A 13,527-nucleotide genomic window follows, 5' to 3' on the forward strand; every position below is an offset into this window, starting at 1 on the left:
TTCTCTTTACCAACAGATTCAGTTTTATTGTTATTCTTTTTTTACATGATTCTTAGTGCATCATTTCAAATAAACTATCAAACTGTACAAAGAAACAGAGATAAAAGAGGCGATAAAGTTGATAAGAGGTTTTTAGTGTCATGAACCGTCATGGAAAACAGTAGTCCATAGGCTCTCAAACATTGAAGGTCCAAATAAATCTTATTTTGTTTGTTTAAAAAATGCTGCAAAATATAAACAATAAATGACTGTAATTAGCAGCTACAAGATCCTTCAAAACTGGAACTTGATTACTGTGAACACACCTAGGGGAAAGAAAAGCAATCTGAGATAAAGGATCAAACGAAACAGTGAAATAAATAGTGTGGGAGGACAGTCGTGGCATTGAAATGCAGAGGAATCACTTCAGCACAACAGTAAATCATTGGACCACGGACAGCAGAAAGGAACAGAAACACAATTCCCACTTAAAAGAGTACAGCATGTGCATTGCAGGATGGAGGAATACAGCAGGGACGGGCAGTGGGATCCCTCCTGCACACAAAGGTTCCACTGGAGCTTGCACATGGCTCCAGTTGTGCCTCAAACCCAGAGTGTGGATCCCATGGTTGCCAAACTGGCAGCCACTTGGGCAGTTTGTAACTGGCAGCCACTTGGGCAGTTTGTCTGAATAAGCAGGAATGGGAGAGCGATGTTTCACAGCAAAGCCAGGTGGGATTTCCATTTGAGTAAAAAAAGGAGAAAAAAGAAAAAAAAAAAGAAACACAGCTATTCCATTTCTTTAGAACATCCTGGTGGGCTGGTCAGACCCTCCACATCCCTAGTGTCTTCCCCAGGCAGCTTGCCTTCATTTGCACACTGAGGTTAAAAACCCAGGTTAAAGTTTCCTTATATATATATTTATTTATATATATTCATATGTATATATATATATATATTAAAAAAAGGGTAAGGTGACAGAGGACCCTTCAGGCTTCTCCTGCCATGGGCAGGTGACATTCCCACGTGGCCGTGCTGTAGGTGCCTCTCCCCGCTCGGTGACCAGCTCACGACACCTGTCCTGTCACGCTGTGCTCCTCGTGGGGCAGGGACACGCCCCTGCCACCCTGTGTCCTTCTCTGGGAGCGCTGGTGGGGCCACAGACGTCGTCTCGGCTCAGTTTCCTGCACTGCCAGGGACTGTGACCATGAACCGCTGGGGATCCAGGGAGGGAAGGAGAGAGACTGGGCTGGTGGAGGAAAGAACGACCCAGCCCTTGAACCAGCATATCCCTTTGTTGTGCAGGCTGCAGCAGGAGGGAAAGAAAAGCCACTGGTGCAGTTGGGAATGAAGAAGAGATGATGCTGAAATGCCAGAGCATTGTCAGAGAGTGTCAACTAAAGCTTCTTTGATTTCTTTCACTAGAGCAATCCCCATGTCATACATGTCTACAGTTTTGCTCATATAATTTCCTAAGTAAAATTGTGCTCATCAATCTAAGTCCAGGAGCGCAGAGCATCGCCGGTTCATCCCCCCGCGCACATGTTCCTCGTTAAGTGTTCTGCTCTAAAATGTCCTTTTCTGCCTTACAGCTGATGGACATGTGTCCTTGGCTCAAGGAAGGGCTGGAATGCGTCTTCCGCAAAGCGATGTCGTCAGCTTCCACCTTGAAGAAACTGGTCTCGATCCTCTCCAGGTCATCTGTCCCCACTTTTATCTTCATGCACAGCAGGTTGATGTACGTTTCATAGCGGCTCTTCTGCAGGGAAAGAGGGAACAGAGAGCCTGGGAACAGGGACAGGCCGTGGTGTGTGTGGCACGCAGAAACAATTCTATCAGATACTGCAGGAAAAGCCATCCCCTACCATCAGCATCCCACTGATCACACCCCACAGATTTAACCCCAGCACAATGCCTGGTCTGTGCAAAGACTGATCGTTTGAAGGTCTGAGGAGAAAGGTGGGTGTGGGTGTGGGTCTGTGTAGGACTCTCCAGTTGCTTTTGCAGGTCTTGGCTGCCACTGTGAGTGTATAAGGAGGATACTGGGGGCAAAAGGAGATCAATAGTCCTGCTGCTTCCTGATTTAGGAGCTTGCCATGCTTGGTTAAAATACTTCTGCTTGTCATTGTTTCCATCCAGAGGTTCAGTTACTGCTGCTGAGTTGTGCCCCCAGTGCTCCTCACAGAGCACAGGATAAAGGGAGGCATCCTCTCTGCCTGGATCCTCTGTTCCAATGTTAGATGGGCTCTTTTTGAGGGCTTGTGTAATACCCATCCTTTCTCTTAACATCTCAGGGGCAGCCTGTGCTGGCTTCTTTGTCAGCACAAAGAAACAAGCTTTTCTGGAGCACATCTCATAAGACAGATGAGATGAATTATGCCCTGGAAGTGCCAGCTTCTCCTTGAAGACTGAAAAGGCAGTCCAGAGAAAAGCTCAGATAGAGACTTCTCTGCAGGCATCCAAAACCAGAGGCTGGAAAAAGGGATGCAGCAGCAACTATTTGGAAAGTTGGTGCAAAGACAAAGGAACCAGCAGCTGGGAGCTGTGGCTTTGGAGAATCAGGCTGGGTGTTACACAAAAGGGTGGTGCAGCCCTGGCATTAGGGAGGTGGGATATTTCCATCCTTAGTGATTTTTGGGGCTTGGCCACTAAATGGCACACTCAGTCTGGGCTAAGACTAGGAATAATCCAAATTCCTACTGGAAGCAAGACTAGAGGCCTCCAGCAGTCCCTTCCCACTGACACCTATATGGCAAGAACCACACCTTCTGCTCAACTGTCACTGGAACAAAATACCCCATTTCTCCCACAATTAAATGCTTCTTAGACGTTACAGGGAGTTAATACTTGTGTACGTGCATCCTCAAAGGGTCTGTAATCAGCTGTAACACTGGGTTTTCCTTTATTTACAAAAATGGTTGCAACAAAACAGGATTAATTCTCCCAGGGATTCCCTTTGCTTTTTATCGACGTTGCTGAAAAAGACTGAGTCACATTGAGAACTGAACCACCCTCGTACTTGGGACCCGAGGAAATGTCAAAATTTGGCACAGTAAAGGAAGACTTTCTTTCTCTTGTCAGTTTTCAACTCCTCTGATTAGAAATCACAGAGGGAAAGAAATGGCTCATATTTCTTTTTTCACCTTCAGTGCAAAAGAGTGAGGCTTGTTGCTGCCCCAAGACCCCCATCCATTTGGGAGCCCTTGACCTTCTCTCTCCTTTCACGCTCTCCCAGACTCACAGCACCCACTCTGAGAGACTGTTCTGGTCTCCTCAATCAGCCAAGGTACCATTTATCACAGAAAAGATGAAAGTTCCCTTACCTCAAATATTAGGTAATGTTCTTTGAGTCTGTATTCCTCAGCCTCTTTTGACTTGAGGTTCTTCTCTACAGGATGTAATTTATGCTCTGCTAATTCGTCTGCAATCTGCTTCATTTTATTTTCATGAGACCTCAGCTGTTCCTCCTGCCGAGAGAAGCGTGTCAGGTATTAAAACGCGGGAGTGCAGCACCCGAGTGCTCCGCCTGCCTGCGGCTGGGGGAACTCTCTGCAAGGGCGTCAGCTCAGCCACTGTGCTGGAGCCAAAGGTGTGGTGTGCACTTGCAAATTCACCTGATAAGGAGCAGCTCAAACACAAGTATTGGAGTAAGAGCAAAGCTCAGGCATCTCAAGTGCCAGGAGTGGATTTCTTTGGCATCGAGGCATCTTTGGCATCATAAGCACAGAATGCTCCTGTAACATGCATCCTGTAACAGCCAGGCAGAAGCAGCACTGTCCCAAGAGCTGCTCATCCTGCTCTTTTCAGAGATAGAAGTACCCTCCCCAGCTGGGCTCTGACAAAGGTGACCATCTGGCCACATCTGTCCCAGCACACAGCAGCTATGTCTCTGCCCTGACATTTCAGGCTGTCCCCCCACTTTGCTGGGGGGCAGTGACAATGTGTTCCTACTTTTTGGAAGCGCTAAGGCATGTTGGACCTTCCCTGGAAGGGGAAACAAAAGCTACTCTTTGGATGGCAGCTGCTCTTAGCTGAGCCTGGTGCACTGTGCCCCCTTGTTTCCAAAACCCTCCCTACTGACTGGAACTCAGACATCCCTTTTGTCTGTGGGTTTTGAGCTCCAGAAATAAGAAGGTGCCATAATAGAAACCAAACCTGTTGGGCTCTGCAGCATCAATTCTGGAGCTATTCTGCTGTTTCCACTCCAGCAACAGGAAGTGCTGGAATGTGATGGGCCAAAAACAATGAACAAGCCAGAACCAACAGGCAGGTGTGTGCATAGGGCTGTTTATAGCCATTGCAAAAGGAGCACTGCCCACATGCCAGGATTTTCCACATCTGTCCAAGCTGCCTGCTCCACTCCCCTGTTCCTGCACTGAGCACCTGAGTGTGTCCGTCAGGCAGGAACAGGGGGAGCTGCAGATGGGCTCACCCTGAGCTGAAGGGCTTGCTGAGCACTGGGCACCCCTGCACCACTCCTTCTCTCACACATTACCTGGCACAGCTTGGTCATGGATGAAGGCAGGAGCGGGCGGCAGAACTTCTTCATGGAGCAGATTGCAGCTGGGAAGGCTGGAGCAGAGAAAATGGCAGCAACAAGGTTGATCCGCAGGATCCAGGAGAGCATTTCTTCCTTGCTTCTGTTATGGAGGAGGGGAAAAGAGATGGGAGTCTGTGAATGCTCTTGAACCAGGACCAGACAACAGCTGACAACAGCCCTAGAGCCACCCATGCTCAGGAAGGCCATCGGTGGCCTTGCTTTGATGCCACTTCTGTGCCAGGTTATGAACAGAGGGAAGCACTGTCTAACAGGCTCCTCTACAGTGACCTGATGATTTCAGGGCTGCTGTCTGCCTCTCAAAGCCTGGGCAGTCCTGTCCTCCTCATCAGCTCTGGTTATACTCCTGAGGAGCTGTGGAGAGGCCAGGGCCAAGGATGTCCTGCTCTTAGGAGAGCAAGAGCCACACAGCAGTGGTTCCACAGAGCAGGATGTAATTTCTGTCATTTATGAGACACTGCCCAGGGTCCTTAATCAAATCTGTCAGGACACTGCTCCCCCAAGCCTTCAAGTGCATGTTAGCTGCACAAATTAGTACCCCAGCCCCACAGACAGCATCACTTCTCTCAGCAGAAGACATGGAAAACCTGAGACAGAAGATGACTTCATCACACTTGACACTTACTAACACCATAACATTCCTCAGCAATGGACTCAGGTAAAACATCTACCCTGGCTGGGGAGACCACTTTAAGGGGCTTTAGACAGTTCCCCCATCAAAAGCTGATGAGGGGAATCATCACCTGCACCACACAGATGTTCTGTCTTCCAGAATATGCCAACAGAAGTTAGCAAGAGGAGCCCTTTCACTCAGCCCTGCCCATCCCAGCCCATCCTGCTCAGACTGCCTTGGTGACAGCTGGGAAGGACCTCAAGGACTGGCACAAAGCTACCAAGAAACTGTGACCTATGGGCAAATCCTTTGCACAGCCCTGCAGAAATGACCCTCAGCCCCTTCCTCCCCCAGGTGTGCCCCCTAATGCATGTGCTGGTCTGGCCAGGTCCAAGGGAGTCTGGCAGTGGCTGGAGGTCAGGCTGCCCACCCAGGCACTGCAGGAAGAGCTGGGACTCACGGGGCCTGGAAGAGGAAGACTCTCCAGTCAGCTGTCTTCAGCTTCAGCACGTTGGACTTCTTGCTGTAGTCAGAGGCTTTTGTGGCTAAGGCGTGGTGCACACGGATGGCATTTTTCAGATCCACTTCAGAGAGGTCTTTGTCAGGTTTATATTCATCCTGTGAAGAGGAACGTTAATTGGATAATGACAACACTAACATTTGTGGGATGCTTTAATGAACCTGCCTTTCTCCCTGTGCTATAATCACAGAGTGCCGAGACCAGGAAAAGCACTGCTTTGTACAGTAAATGCTAGGAGCTGATAATGATAATAATTAACATCTGGCAACTGCTTCCATCATTAAGTTCACTGGGAAGATGTAAAGAAGGAGATGAAAGTTTTAAACATAATTATCAATAGTTATTTCTAACACAGCACATGCCTCAGGCTTTGTGGGGAGGCACAAAGCAGGGCCAGGTTTCTGCAGAGCTTCCCCCACAGCGCAGAGCTCAAACCAGGACGCAACTCCCAATCAGCAGAGGATATCAACGAGCACCTGCCCTGGTGCTACATCTTCATAGACTCATAGAACGGTTTGGGCTAGAAAGGACCTAAAAGCTCAACCCATTCCAACCTCCTGCCATGGCCAGGGACACCTTTCCCTATCCCAGGCTGCTCCAAGCCCTGTCCAACCTGGCCTTGGACACTTCCAGGGATCCAGGGGCAGCCACAGCTTTTCTGGGTGACCTGTGCAGGGCCTCGATACCCTCACAGGGAAGAAATGTTTCCTTATATCTACCTAAATTTCCCCTCTTTCAGTTTAAACCCTTTGTTCCTTGTCCTACCACTACAGCTTCGTGAGGAGGAAGGTAGCCCTGGAACAGCAGCATCCCTGCAGCCAATGCACCTCTGTACAGGTGAGGGGCCTGATGGGCAGTTGCCAGACTGAGTGTGCCCCCCCGAGCCAGCTTTGGTACACGTGCTCCTTTAGCATGGTCTCCTCTGTAATTCACTGGACTGGCACTTGCAAACTGCAGCAGCATTCCCTGTATTCCTGCTTTACTTTTTCCCCTTCACACTAGTAGGGAATGTAGCAGTAACTATATGTGCTTATATTTTATGAAAAAGTAGAAAATACCAAACATGGGACACTGAAATGATGATCTTGGCACAGCACTTTTTAGGAAAAAATGTTCAGTCAATGCTATGTTTACCCTTTTACTTTCCCAGTGACTTAATGCAGTATCCTGCCTCCCACTCTGCACCCTTGCCAGCTCAACCAGTTGGATGGTGGTATGGCAGGGATGGACAGATGGATGCATGGATAGGTGAAAAAAGAGCCTGGTGGAAGAACCTGGCCCTGGCTAAAGCAAACTGCCACCCCAGCCACTTAGAGGCCATGCCAGGACAAGGTGTCCCTGGAAGGCCCTGCCTTGCCCTGCTGATTACAGTGCTACAGGACTAATGTGCTCTATATTTTGCTTTCTCTGACTGCCCTGGGCTGTCAGCACCAGGGCAGTCTGTCTGGTGATGATGGTCCATACGTCCCAAGCCTTCTTTATCTTCCAAGCCAGAACTGTTCAGCAGATTTGCAAAAAGATGATTGTCCCATGTCCCAGTGGTACAAAGGCAGCTGTTCAGGGAAAAGCAGTGCTGCAGCCTCTGGGATGGTAACCCTGGGCAGTGAGGCTGTTCTCTGCTGTAGGGGCAGAAAGGTTTCCCCTCTGTTGCTCTTGAGAGCACTGAGGACCAGCACTCCCCAGCCCATGGATGTGGCTCACCCAGCTCTTGCTCCTGATGCTTCTGAAGTCTTTCTTCCCTCAATCTTTCAAAGCAATCATCCTGTCCAGGAGAGTTGTTGCCATACTGGGCTCATCATCAAATGAAACTTGGCCTGGTACAAAAAAATGCCATGGGCTCACCCACAAATGTGTGGCACAGGATCCTGGGGATGGTGAATCCCAAAGAAAAGCCCTGGCTTTCCAGCTGAGGAAGGCTGGGTGCTGCAGACATCCTGTGTTTGGGGAGACACTCAGGTGGGCAGTACAGATGATTTCAGTAGCCAGAGGGATGGGCCATCAGCCTTTTTTTGCAAAGAAAACCAAATGCTTTGCCTTGTGAAGTCCTAATGTGTTACCCCACTGCAAGAGAAATATTTGCTTGAGGCAGACATTGCTGCTCAGGCCTTACGTGTTATAGAGAGACTTCAATCTGGGATATTTTTCCGAGGCTGAAGCTCTCTGGATTTGAATAAATCTGACTGTGCTGCCCATGATCTCTTATTTCAAAATAAACTTTCTGAAAATACAGTGCAAAATAGCCCAGCTTAATGGCGTGTGACAAGAGGAAACCACCACAGCTGCTGAGTGCTTTGACTAATGCAGATCCTCATCTTGAATGGAATCATCAAGTATTGCCTCCATGGATTTCAGGCTCTCAGGCATCAATGCTGGTGTAAGGAAAAATACAATCTTCTTTTTCTAATGCTGAGCCCAGTAATTCAAGGTGAGGCTGAACAAAGCAGGTTCTCTCTTCCCTCTGCCTTGCTGTTCACAGGCGTGAGTGGTGCTGGAGGCTCCCTGCTTGGAATGGCTCTTCCAGGAGGCTCATCCCAGTGCCAGGTGGTCACAATGGCATGTTTGGCTGATAATGCTGGGAGATCCTGGTGCCTTTGGGTCACTGTTCCCTGCTGCCTACCCCTGTGAGCAGATACACAACTAATCTCAAAGCCTGTTTTGCCAAGAAAAGGCAAAAGCTCTTGTGCCTGCCTTTGTAGGGCACCTGGATGGGGTGAGAGAGCCCAGTGTATCAGTTCTGCTGCCCTCTCCTCTGGCCTCAGAGCCAGCCCTGGGCAGTGCTGGGAATGTGGACATGGACTGACAGATATTCCTCATGCTCTGGCTTGTGAGTGGCTTTTCCTCTTCTTTCTTTTCTTCACCTCACATCTACCATCCTAAACAAACCTTTTAATTAGGAAAATGAACCCCTGTGTCCTTTTCAGTCTAGGCAAGGTCTTGGCCTTCCCCAGAGCACCTGGCAAGGGTCTGCCTGCATAGGACAGCACCTGTGGCTCAGGGCTGTGCTGGGAACCCCTTCCTGGTTGGGGACAGGACCTGTGGGAAGACCTGCACCCTTTCAAGCAGTTCTGTGTAAAAGCACCTCGTGCTTTACAGCTCTCCCTCACTTTTCTTAACCCTCCTCTATGTGTGGTGATTAAGGGTTATTATCCCCATTTCACAGAGGTGAAGTAAGTTGCCAAAGGCTATGGAATGAGTCAGTGCCCAGAGCAGATTAGTGCACAGGAGAGGTGTGCCCTGCTCCCAAGCCTGCATTTCTTCCTCTAGACACTGCTGCATCCCTTTAGGGTATCAAGCAATTGCTTCAGCAGACTGTGCTAGAACATGCTGATCCAGCAATTAACACCAGCGAGTCAATCACATGTGACATCTCCTCATCAGGCTTATGGCTACTGCCTGAATTGCTTCTGTCAGACTGACTTACCTGTCCACCCACCCTTCTGCCTGTGCTATGTCCACCTCTCTCTGTATCTGGCCATTCCTCCTTTCCATACATCTACCTACCCAGCTCCTCCTTCCTCCCAGCTTCCCTCTACCTCTCAGTCTTATTTACACTCAACTTGCTGCTCAAAACCAAATGGAGTTTCCTGTTCAACTTACATGAATTTAATATTCAAGCCTAGATCCTTAATTTGGTCTGAGCAGAAAAGTAGAGCAGGCTGAACCTGTGCTCCATGACATCAGCTGGTTTTGGAAGCAGTTACTTTCTCTATCTTCCCATCAGAAAATCTTTCCCCAGTGATTTATGTTCAGCCAAGGTTCTACTTTATGTTTATCTGCAGTTGTCTTCTGCTGAGAGCTTGGGAGGCTGGCACACCACTTCCTTCCCATATTGTGCAATTCCTTTGTTCTGCAAACCACCCTGCAGGCAAGAAATGACACCAAGGATCCACAGGGCAGGTGGATGTTTATCCACTCTCTGTTGTGGTGCTGGGAATGTTTGCAAGTGACAGGGCAAGGACTTTGTCTTCATGTTCTCATCCTTCTGTCCTGTCTCTGCAAGCCTGACAGACACTGTCTATAGCCAAGCCCAAGGAATTCCCTGGAGAGGATTATAATACAGTCTGGCAGCAGCTCACAAGTAAGAAACCCCTCTTTCCCCAAATCCTTTGCCCAAACATTCCTTCGGTTTATTTTTGTTGTTGTTCCAAATGCTACTTCCTTGGGGCATCCTTGGCAATTCTGGTCCCTCCTGCTAATTACACATCAGTCATGGCTCTTCTTTATCAGACACTTTCATAACACAGCCAAATCTTGGGTGTTTTGTTCCTGCAGTCCTTGTTCGTAAAGAAAGCCCTCAGTCTCTGAACCATTTGATCCTGAAGGTCATTGAGATAAGAGCATTGATCTCCTCACTGCCACGTCAGCCTCATCCTTGCTCTCTTTTTAAATCCTAAACACCTCAGACAAACATAATGAACTTTGTTTATGAGTGGTTACTGCTGCAAACCTTGTACAGCAGACAACCCCCAGCCCCTCTGCCCCAGCAGCAGCAATGACACTCAGTGTTGGCTTCACAGCTCCTTCTGCTGCCAGGGAAGAAAATTCCATCCTAAAAAGGTATTTCTTTCTCAATATATACCTTCTCATCAGACTCATCCCAAGAGAAGCCCTTGGTAGAAAAATTCATTTAGATCCAAATAGTTCTGTCATAGTTGAAATGTCTTTTTTTGTCCCCCACAGAAAAAGTGTCATACAGTGAAATGCTGATGGTAACTGTACAAGTTAAATCCTCATGTGTAACCCATGGGTGAGCATGAGGACTCTGATGGACTCCATGTGAAGATGGGCAATGAGACAAGGACTGAGGGGTGAGAAGAGTGCTGCTGGCTTGAAGAACACCACACTTTAAGGGTTGGAGGAGATCGGGGCTCCTCTGTGTGCTGCAGCTTCCTTAAGGTGCAGGAGAGAGTGGCACAGCTGTGAAAACACCACTGGGCTAAGAGCAACCCACACAGTGAGGATCCATTGCTGCCAGATTTTTGCTGGCTTTTGACGTGTGCCATAGGACCTGGCGAAACACGAGAGGCATTGGGGTGTGCTACGAGCTCTGAGTCACAGCTCCCCGCTGCCCCGAGGATCTTTCTGCCTCTCTTATATAATCCAGTGTTTGTTTACTCTCATTGCTGTGGAGATAATGCTGCAATAGGCAGGAGCATCTACCCACGGGGAGTGCTGCTCCAGCAAGGTGAGTTCAATGGGTTACTGCACAGCATGTGCTGCTCAGGTAGTTCAGACTAGTTCAGTGGGTTATGTTGATGATGAACAGCCATTTGGCATCCTGGGCTGGCTCACACTGACATTCAAGCGAGCCCCTATCCAGTCTCCTCGGATTTTCCCTCAGAAAAGACTTTCCAGCAAATCCTCCAAGCATCCAAGTGCCAGAGAGCTGAATGCTAGAGCATTCAGGGAAGCTTTTCCATGGTGACTTTGTGTCCCACAAGGACCTGGGAATTACATTTGTGTTGACTGGAGGAGGCTACACAAGGAACAGAGATGAAGAGAGGCACAAAGTGTCACTTGACAGCCCACGCAAGGAGCTAGGTCATCAAGGTCCTGAAGAATATAAATTTTCAGCATAGAACCATGGAATCACAGAATCTTCTGAGCTGGAAGGGACCCACAAAGACCACCAACTCCAACTCCTGGCCCTGCACAGGACACCCCAACAATCCCAGCCTGTGTCTGAGAGCCTTATCCAAATGCTGGGCCTGATGTCCCCAGGGCACAGATGTCCCTCCTGGCTGCCAAGGCACTGCTGATTCATATTCAACTGGCCATCAACCAGGACTCCCAGGTCCCCTTCCACAGCTGCTCTCCAGCCTCTCATTCCCCAGTCTGACTGTGCATCCAGGATTACCCTGTCCCAGGTGCAGAATCCAGCACTGCCTTTGTTAAACTTCATACAGTCAATGATTGCCCAGGACTCGCATTTGTCAGGGTCTCTGTGCAGGGCCTCTGCCTTTGACGGAGTCAACAGCTCCTCTCAGTTTAATATTGCCTGCAAACTTACTCAGTATTCCCTTGAGCCCTGTGTCCAAGTCATTTATGAAGATGCTGAAGAGCACAGGGCAGAGGATGGAGCCCTGGGGAACCCCACTAGTGACAGGTCACCAGTCTGATGTCACCCCGGTGACTGTCACCCTTTGCGCCCAACCCGTAAGCCAGGTGCTCACCCACCACAGGATGTGTTTATCCAGCTGTGTGCTGGACATTCTGTCCAGAAGGATCCTGTGAGAGACAGTATAAAAGCTTTAGTGAAACCCAGAGATAGTACATCAGCTGGCTTCCTATGCCAGACTCAATAAAGCCGTTCATAATCAGATCTATGTCAGAAAATAAAACTATAGGCAGGATAAGACTGGTCAGATGCTCCACCTCTTCATCTTCCTATTCAATTTCTCCCCAACATCCTATTTCACCTATTCCATATCATCTGTTCATTCATCCTCCCCCATCCCAGCTCCTACTTGCTGGGATCCTTCTGCAGAAATCTGTGTTTCCTCTTTCATTCTTCTTCCTCCAGGGTTCCCTTTGAGGCTGTGAATAGTGCCCTGAGCATGAACACCACCACCAAAGATGAGAGCATCCTCCAGCTCTGGTCTCTGGAGGAGCTCTGTCATGTCCATACATGAGTTAGGACATGGATTCACCTCTGCCCGGGTGTGTGGCTGCATGGCTGCTTTGGAGACAGCAGGAGACAGCAAAGGGGAGAGTCCCCCGTGGTTACCTTTTGTAAATAAAGGACGGTCCCCTTAAGCACAGCATAAAATTTCTTCCAACCTCTTCTTCCTCTGGGAGCTAAAAAAGAAAGAATATTTGATTATACATGTCTGCCAGTGCTGCTTGACCTTCCAGGCAAACCCAACCCTTCTCCTGACCCACCAGAGGCACTTGCTGATGCCCAGAGCTCCCACACTTCCAGGCTACTGCTCACCAGTGGCTTGTGAGCAGGGACAGGTGTTTGAAGGACAGTGGCTGGGCTCTGCATTGCTCACCAGTGGCTTGTGAGCAGGGACAGGTGTTTAAAGGACAGTGGGTGGGCTCTGCATTGCTCACCAGTGGCTTGTGAGCAGGGACAGGTGTTTGAAGGACAGTGGCTGGGCTCTGCAGCCTCCCAGCAGGAACACAAGCAGGTCAGAGCCAGACATGAGCTGGTACAGGGCTACCAGCGGACATCCGCAGGAAGTCTCTGCTCCTCCAAACCCAGGTTCATGTTCCTTGGACCTAATGCTTGGTGAGCAGAGACATTCCTTGAGCTCTTCAGTTTGGAATTGAGCAGATGGATAAGGGAGCTTCTGTTCCCCTGAGGAGGGAGCATTACCATCTCAATGGGCTTGGGTACAGAGAGCTTGGCAGAAGCTGGAGAGGGGTGGGAGGTGAAAGCCATCCACATCCCACCAGGCAGCTGATCCTCCAAGCACGGGCTATTAAGAAGGTGCTGGAAGCAAGGGAGGCCTTTGGTGGTAATCTCTACTCAAGACTTTTTAATCAGCTGCAGTGACTGGGACAATCATATCAATTAGCAAAAGGAATTACCCAAGGTTTAATTAATCTCTGCTCATTAACAGTGCCCAAATACCTTTACCTTTCCTGTAATGCCATGTGCTGGTAGCAGAGCTATGATCTGTTCTGTTGCCCAGCCTGCACATGGCAGATTATGGGCAGGAGCAAAACTTGGCAGGCCACGCTGTCCCCAGGGTCAGGGCTGGAGGCACAGCTGCTGAGGAACCAGCCTTCCCCCACTGCTCAGACACTGGGATTTGGGGGATGGAAGACCAGGTCTATCTGGGTTAGATTCCTTGGCAGTGAGAAGGGAACACTGAGGCTTCCTGAAAACATTCCTATCTACAAATGCCT

The 13,527-nt window shown here is 49.1% G+C and overlaps 1 protein-coding gene across 1 annotated transcript in view; it reads right to left on the minus strand.

Annotated features, from left to right (window-relative positions):
* Positions 1-13,527, minus strand: part of PSD2 (pleckstrin and Sec7 domain containing 2) — a 54,473-nt gene continuing 40,946 nt past the window's right edge. Inside the window, exons 12-16 of the mRNA XM_038150327.1 lie at positions 12,398-12,468; positions 5,611-5,768; positions 4,475-4,619; positions 3,303-3,446; positions 1-1,738 (exon numbers count right to left, since the gene is read on the minus strand). Of these exons, the coding sequence (XP_038006255.1) occupies positions 1,532-1,738; positions 3,303-3,446; positions 4,475-4,619; positions 5,611-5,768; positions 12,398-12,468 (725 nt within the window). The 3' untranslated portion in view covers positions 1-1,531. The remainder of the gene's footprint in view (positions 1,739-3,302; positions 3,447-4,474; positions 4,620-5,610; positions 5,769-12,397; positions 12,469-13,527) is intronic.

Source organism: Motacilla alba, chromosome 13 (genome assembly GCF_015832195.1).
Source record: "Motacilla alba alba isolate MOTALB_02 chromosome 13, Motacilla_alba_V1.0_pri, whole genome shotgun sequence".
Lineage (NCBI taxonomy): Eukaryota > Metazoa > Chordata > Aves > Passeriformes > Motacillidae > Motacilla > Motacilla alba.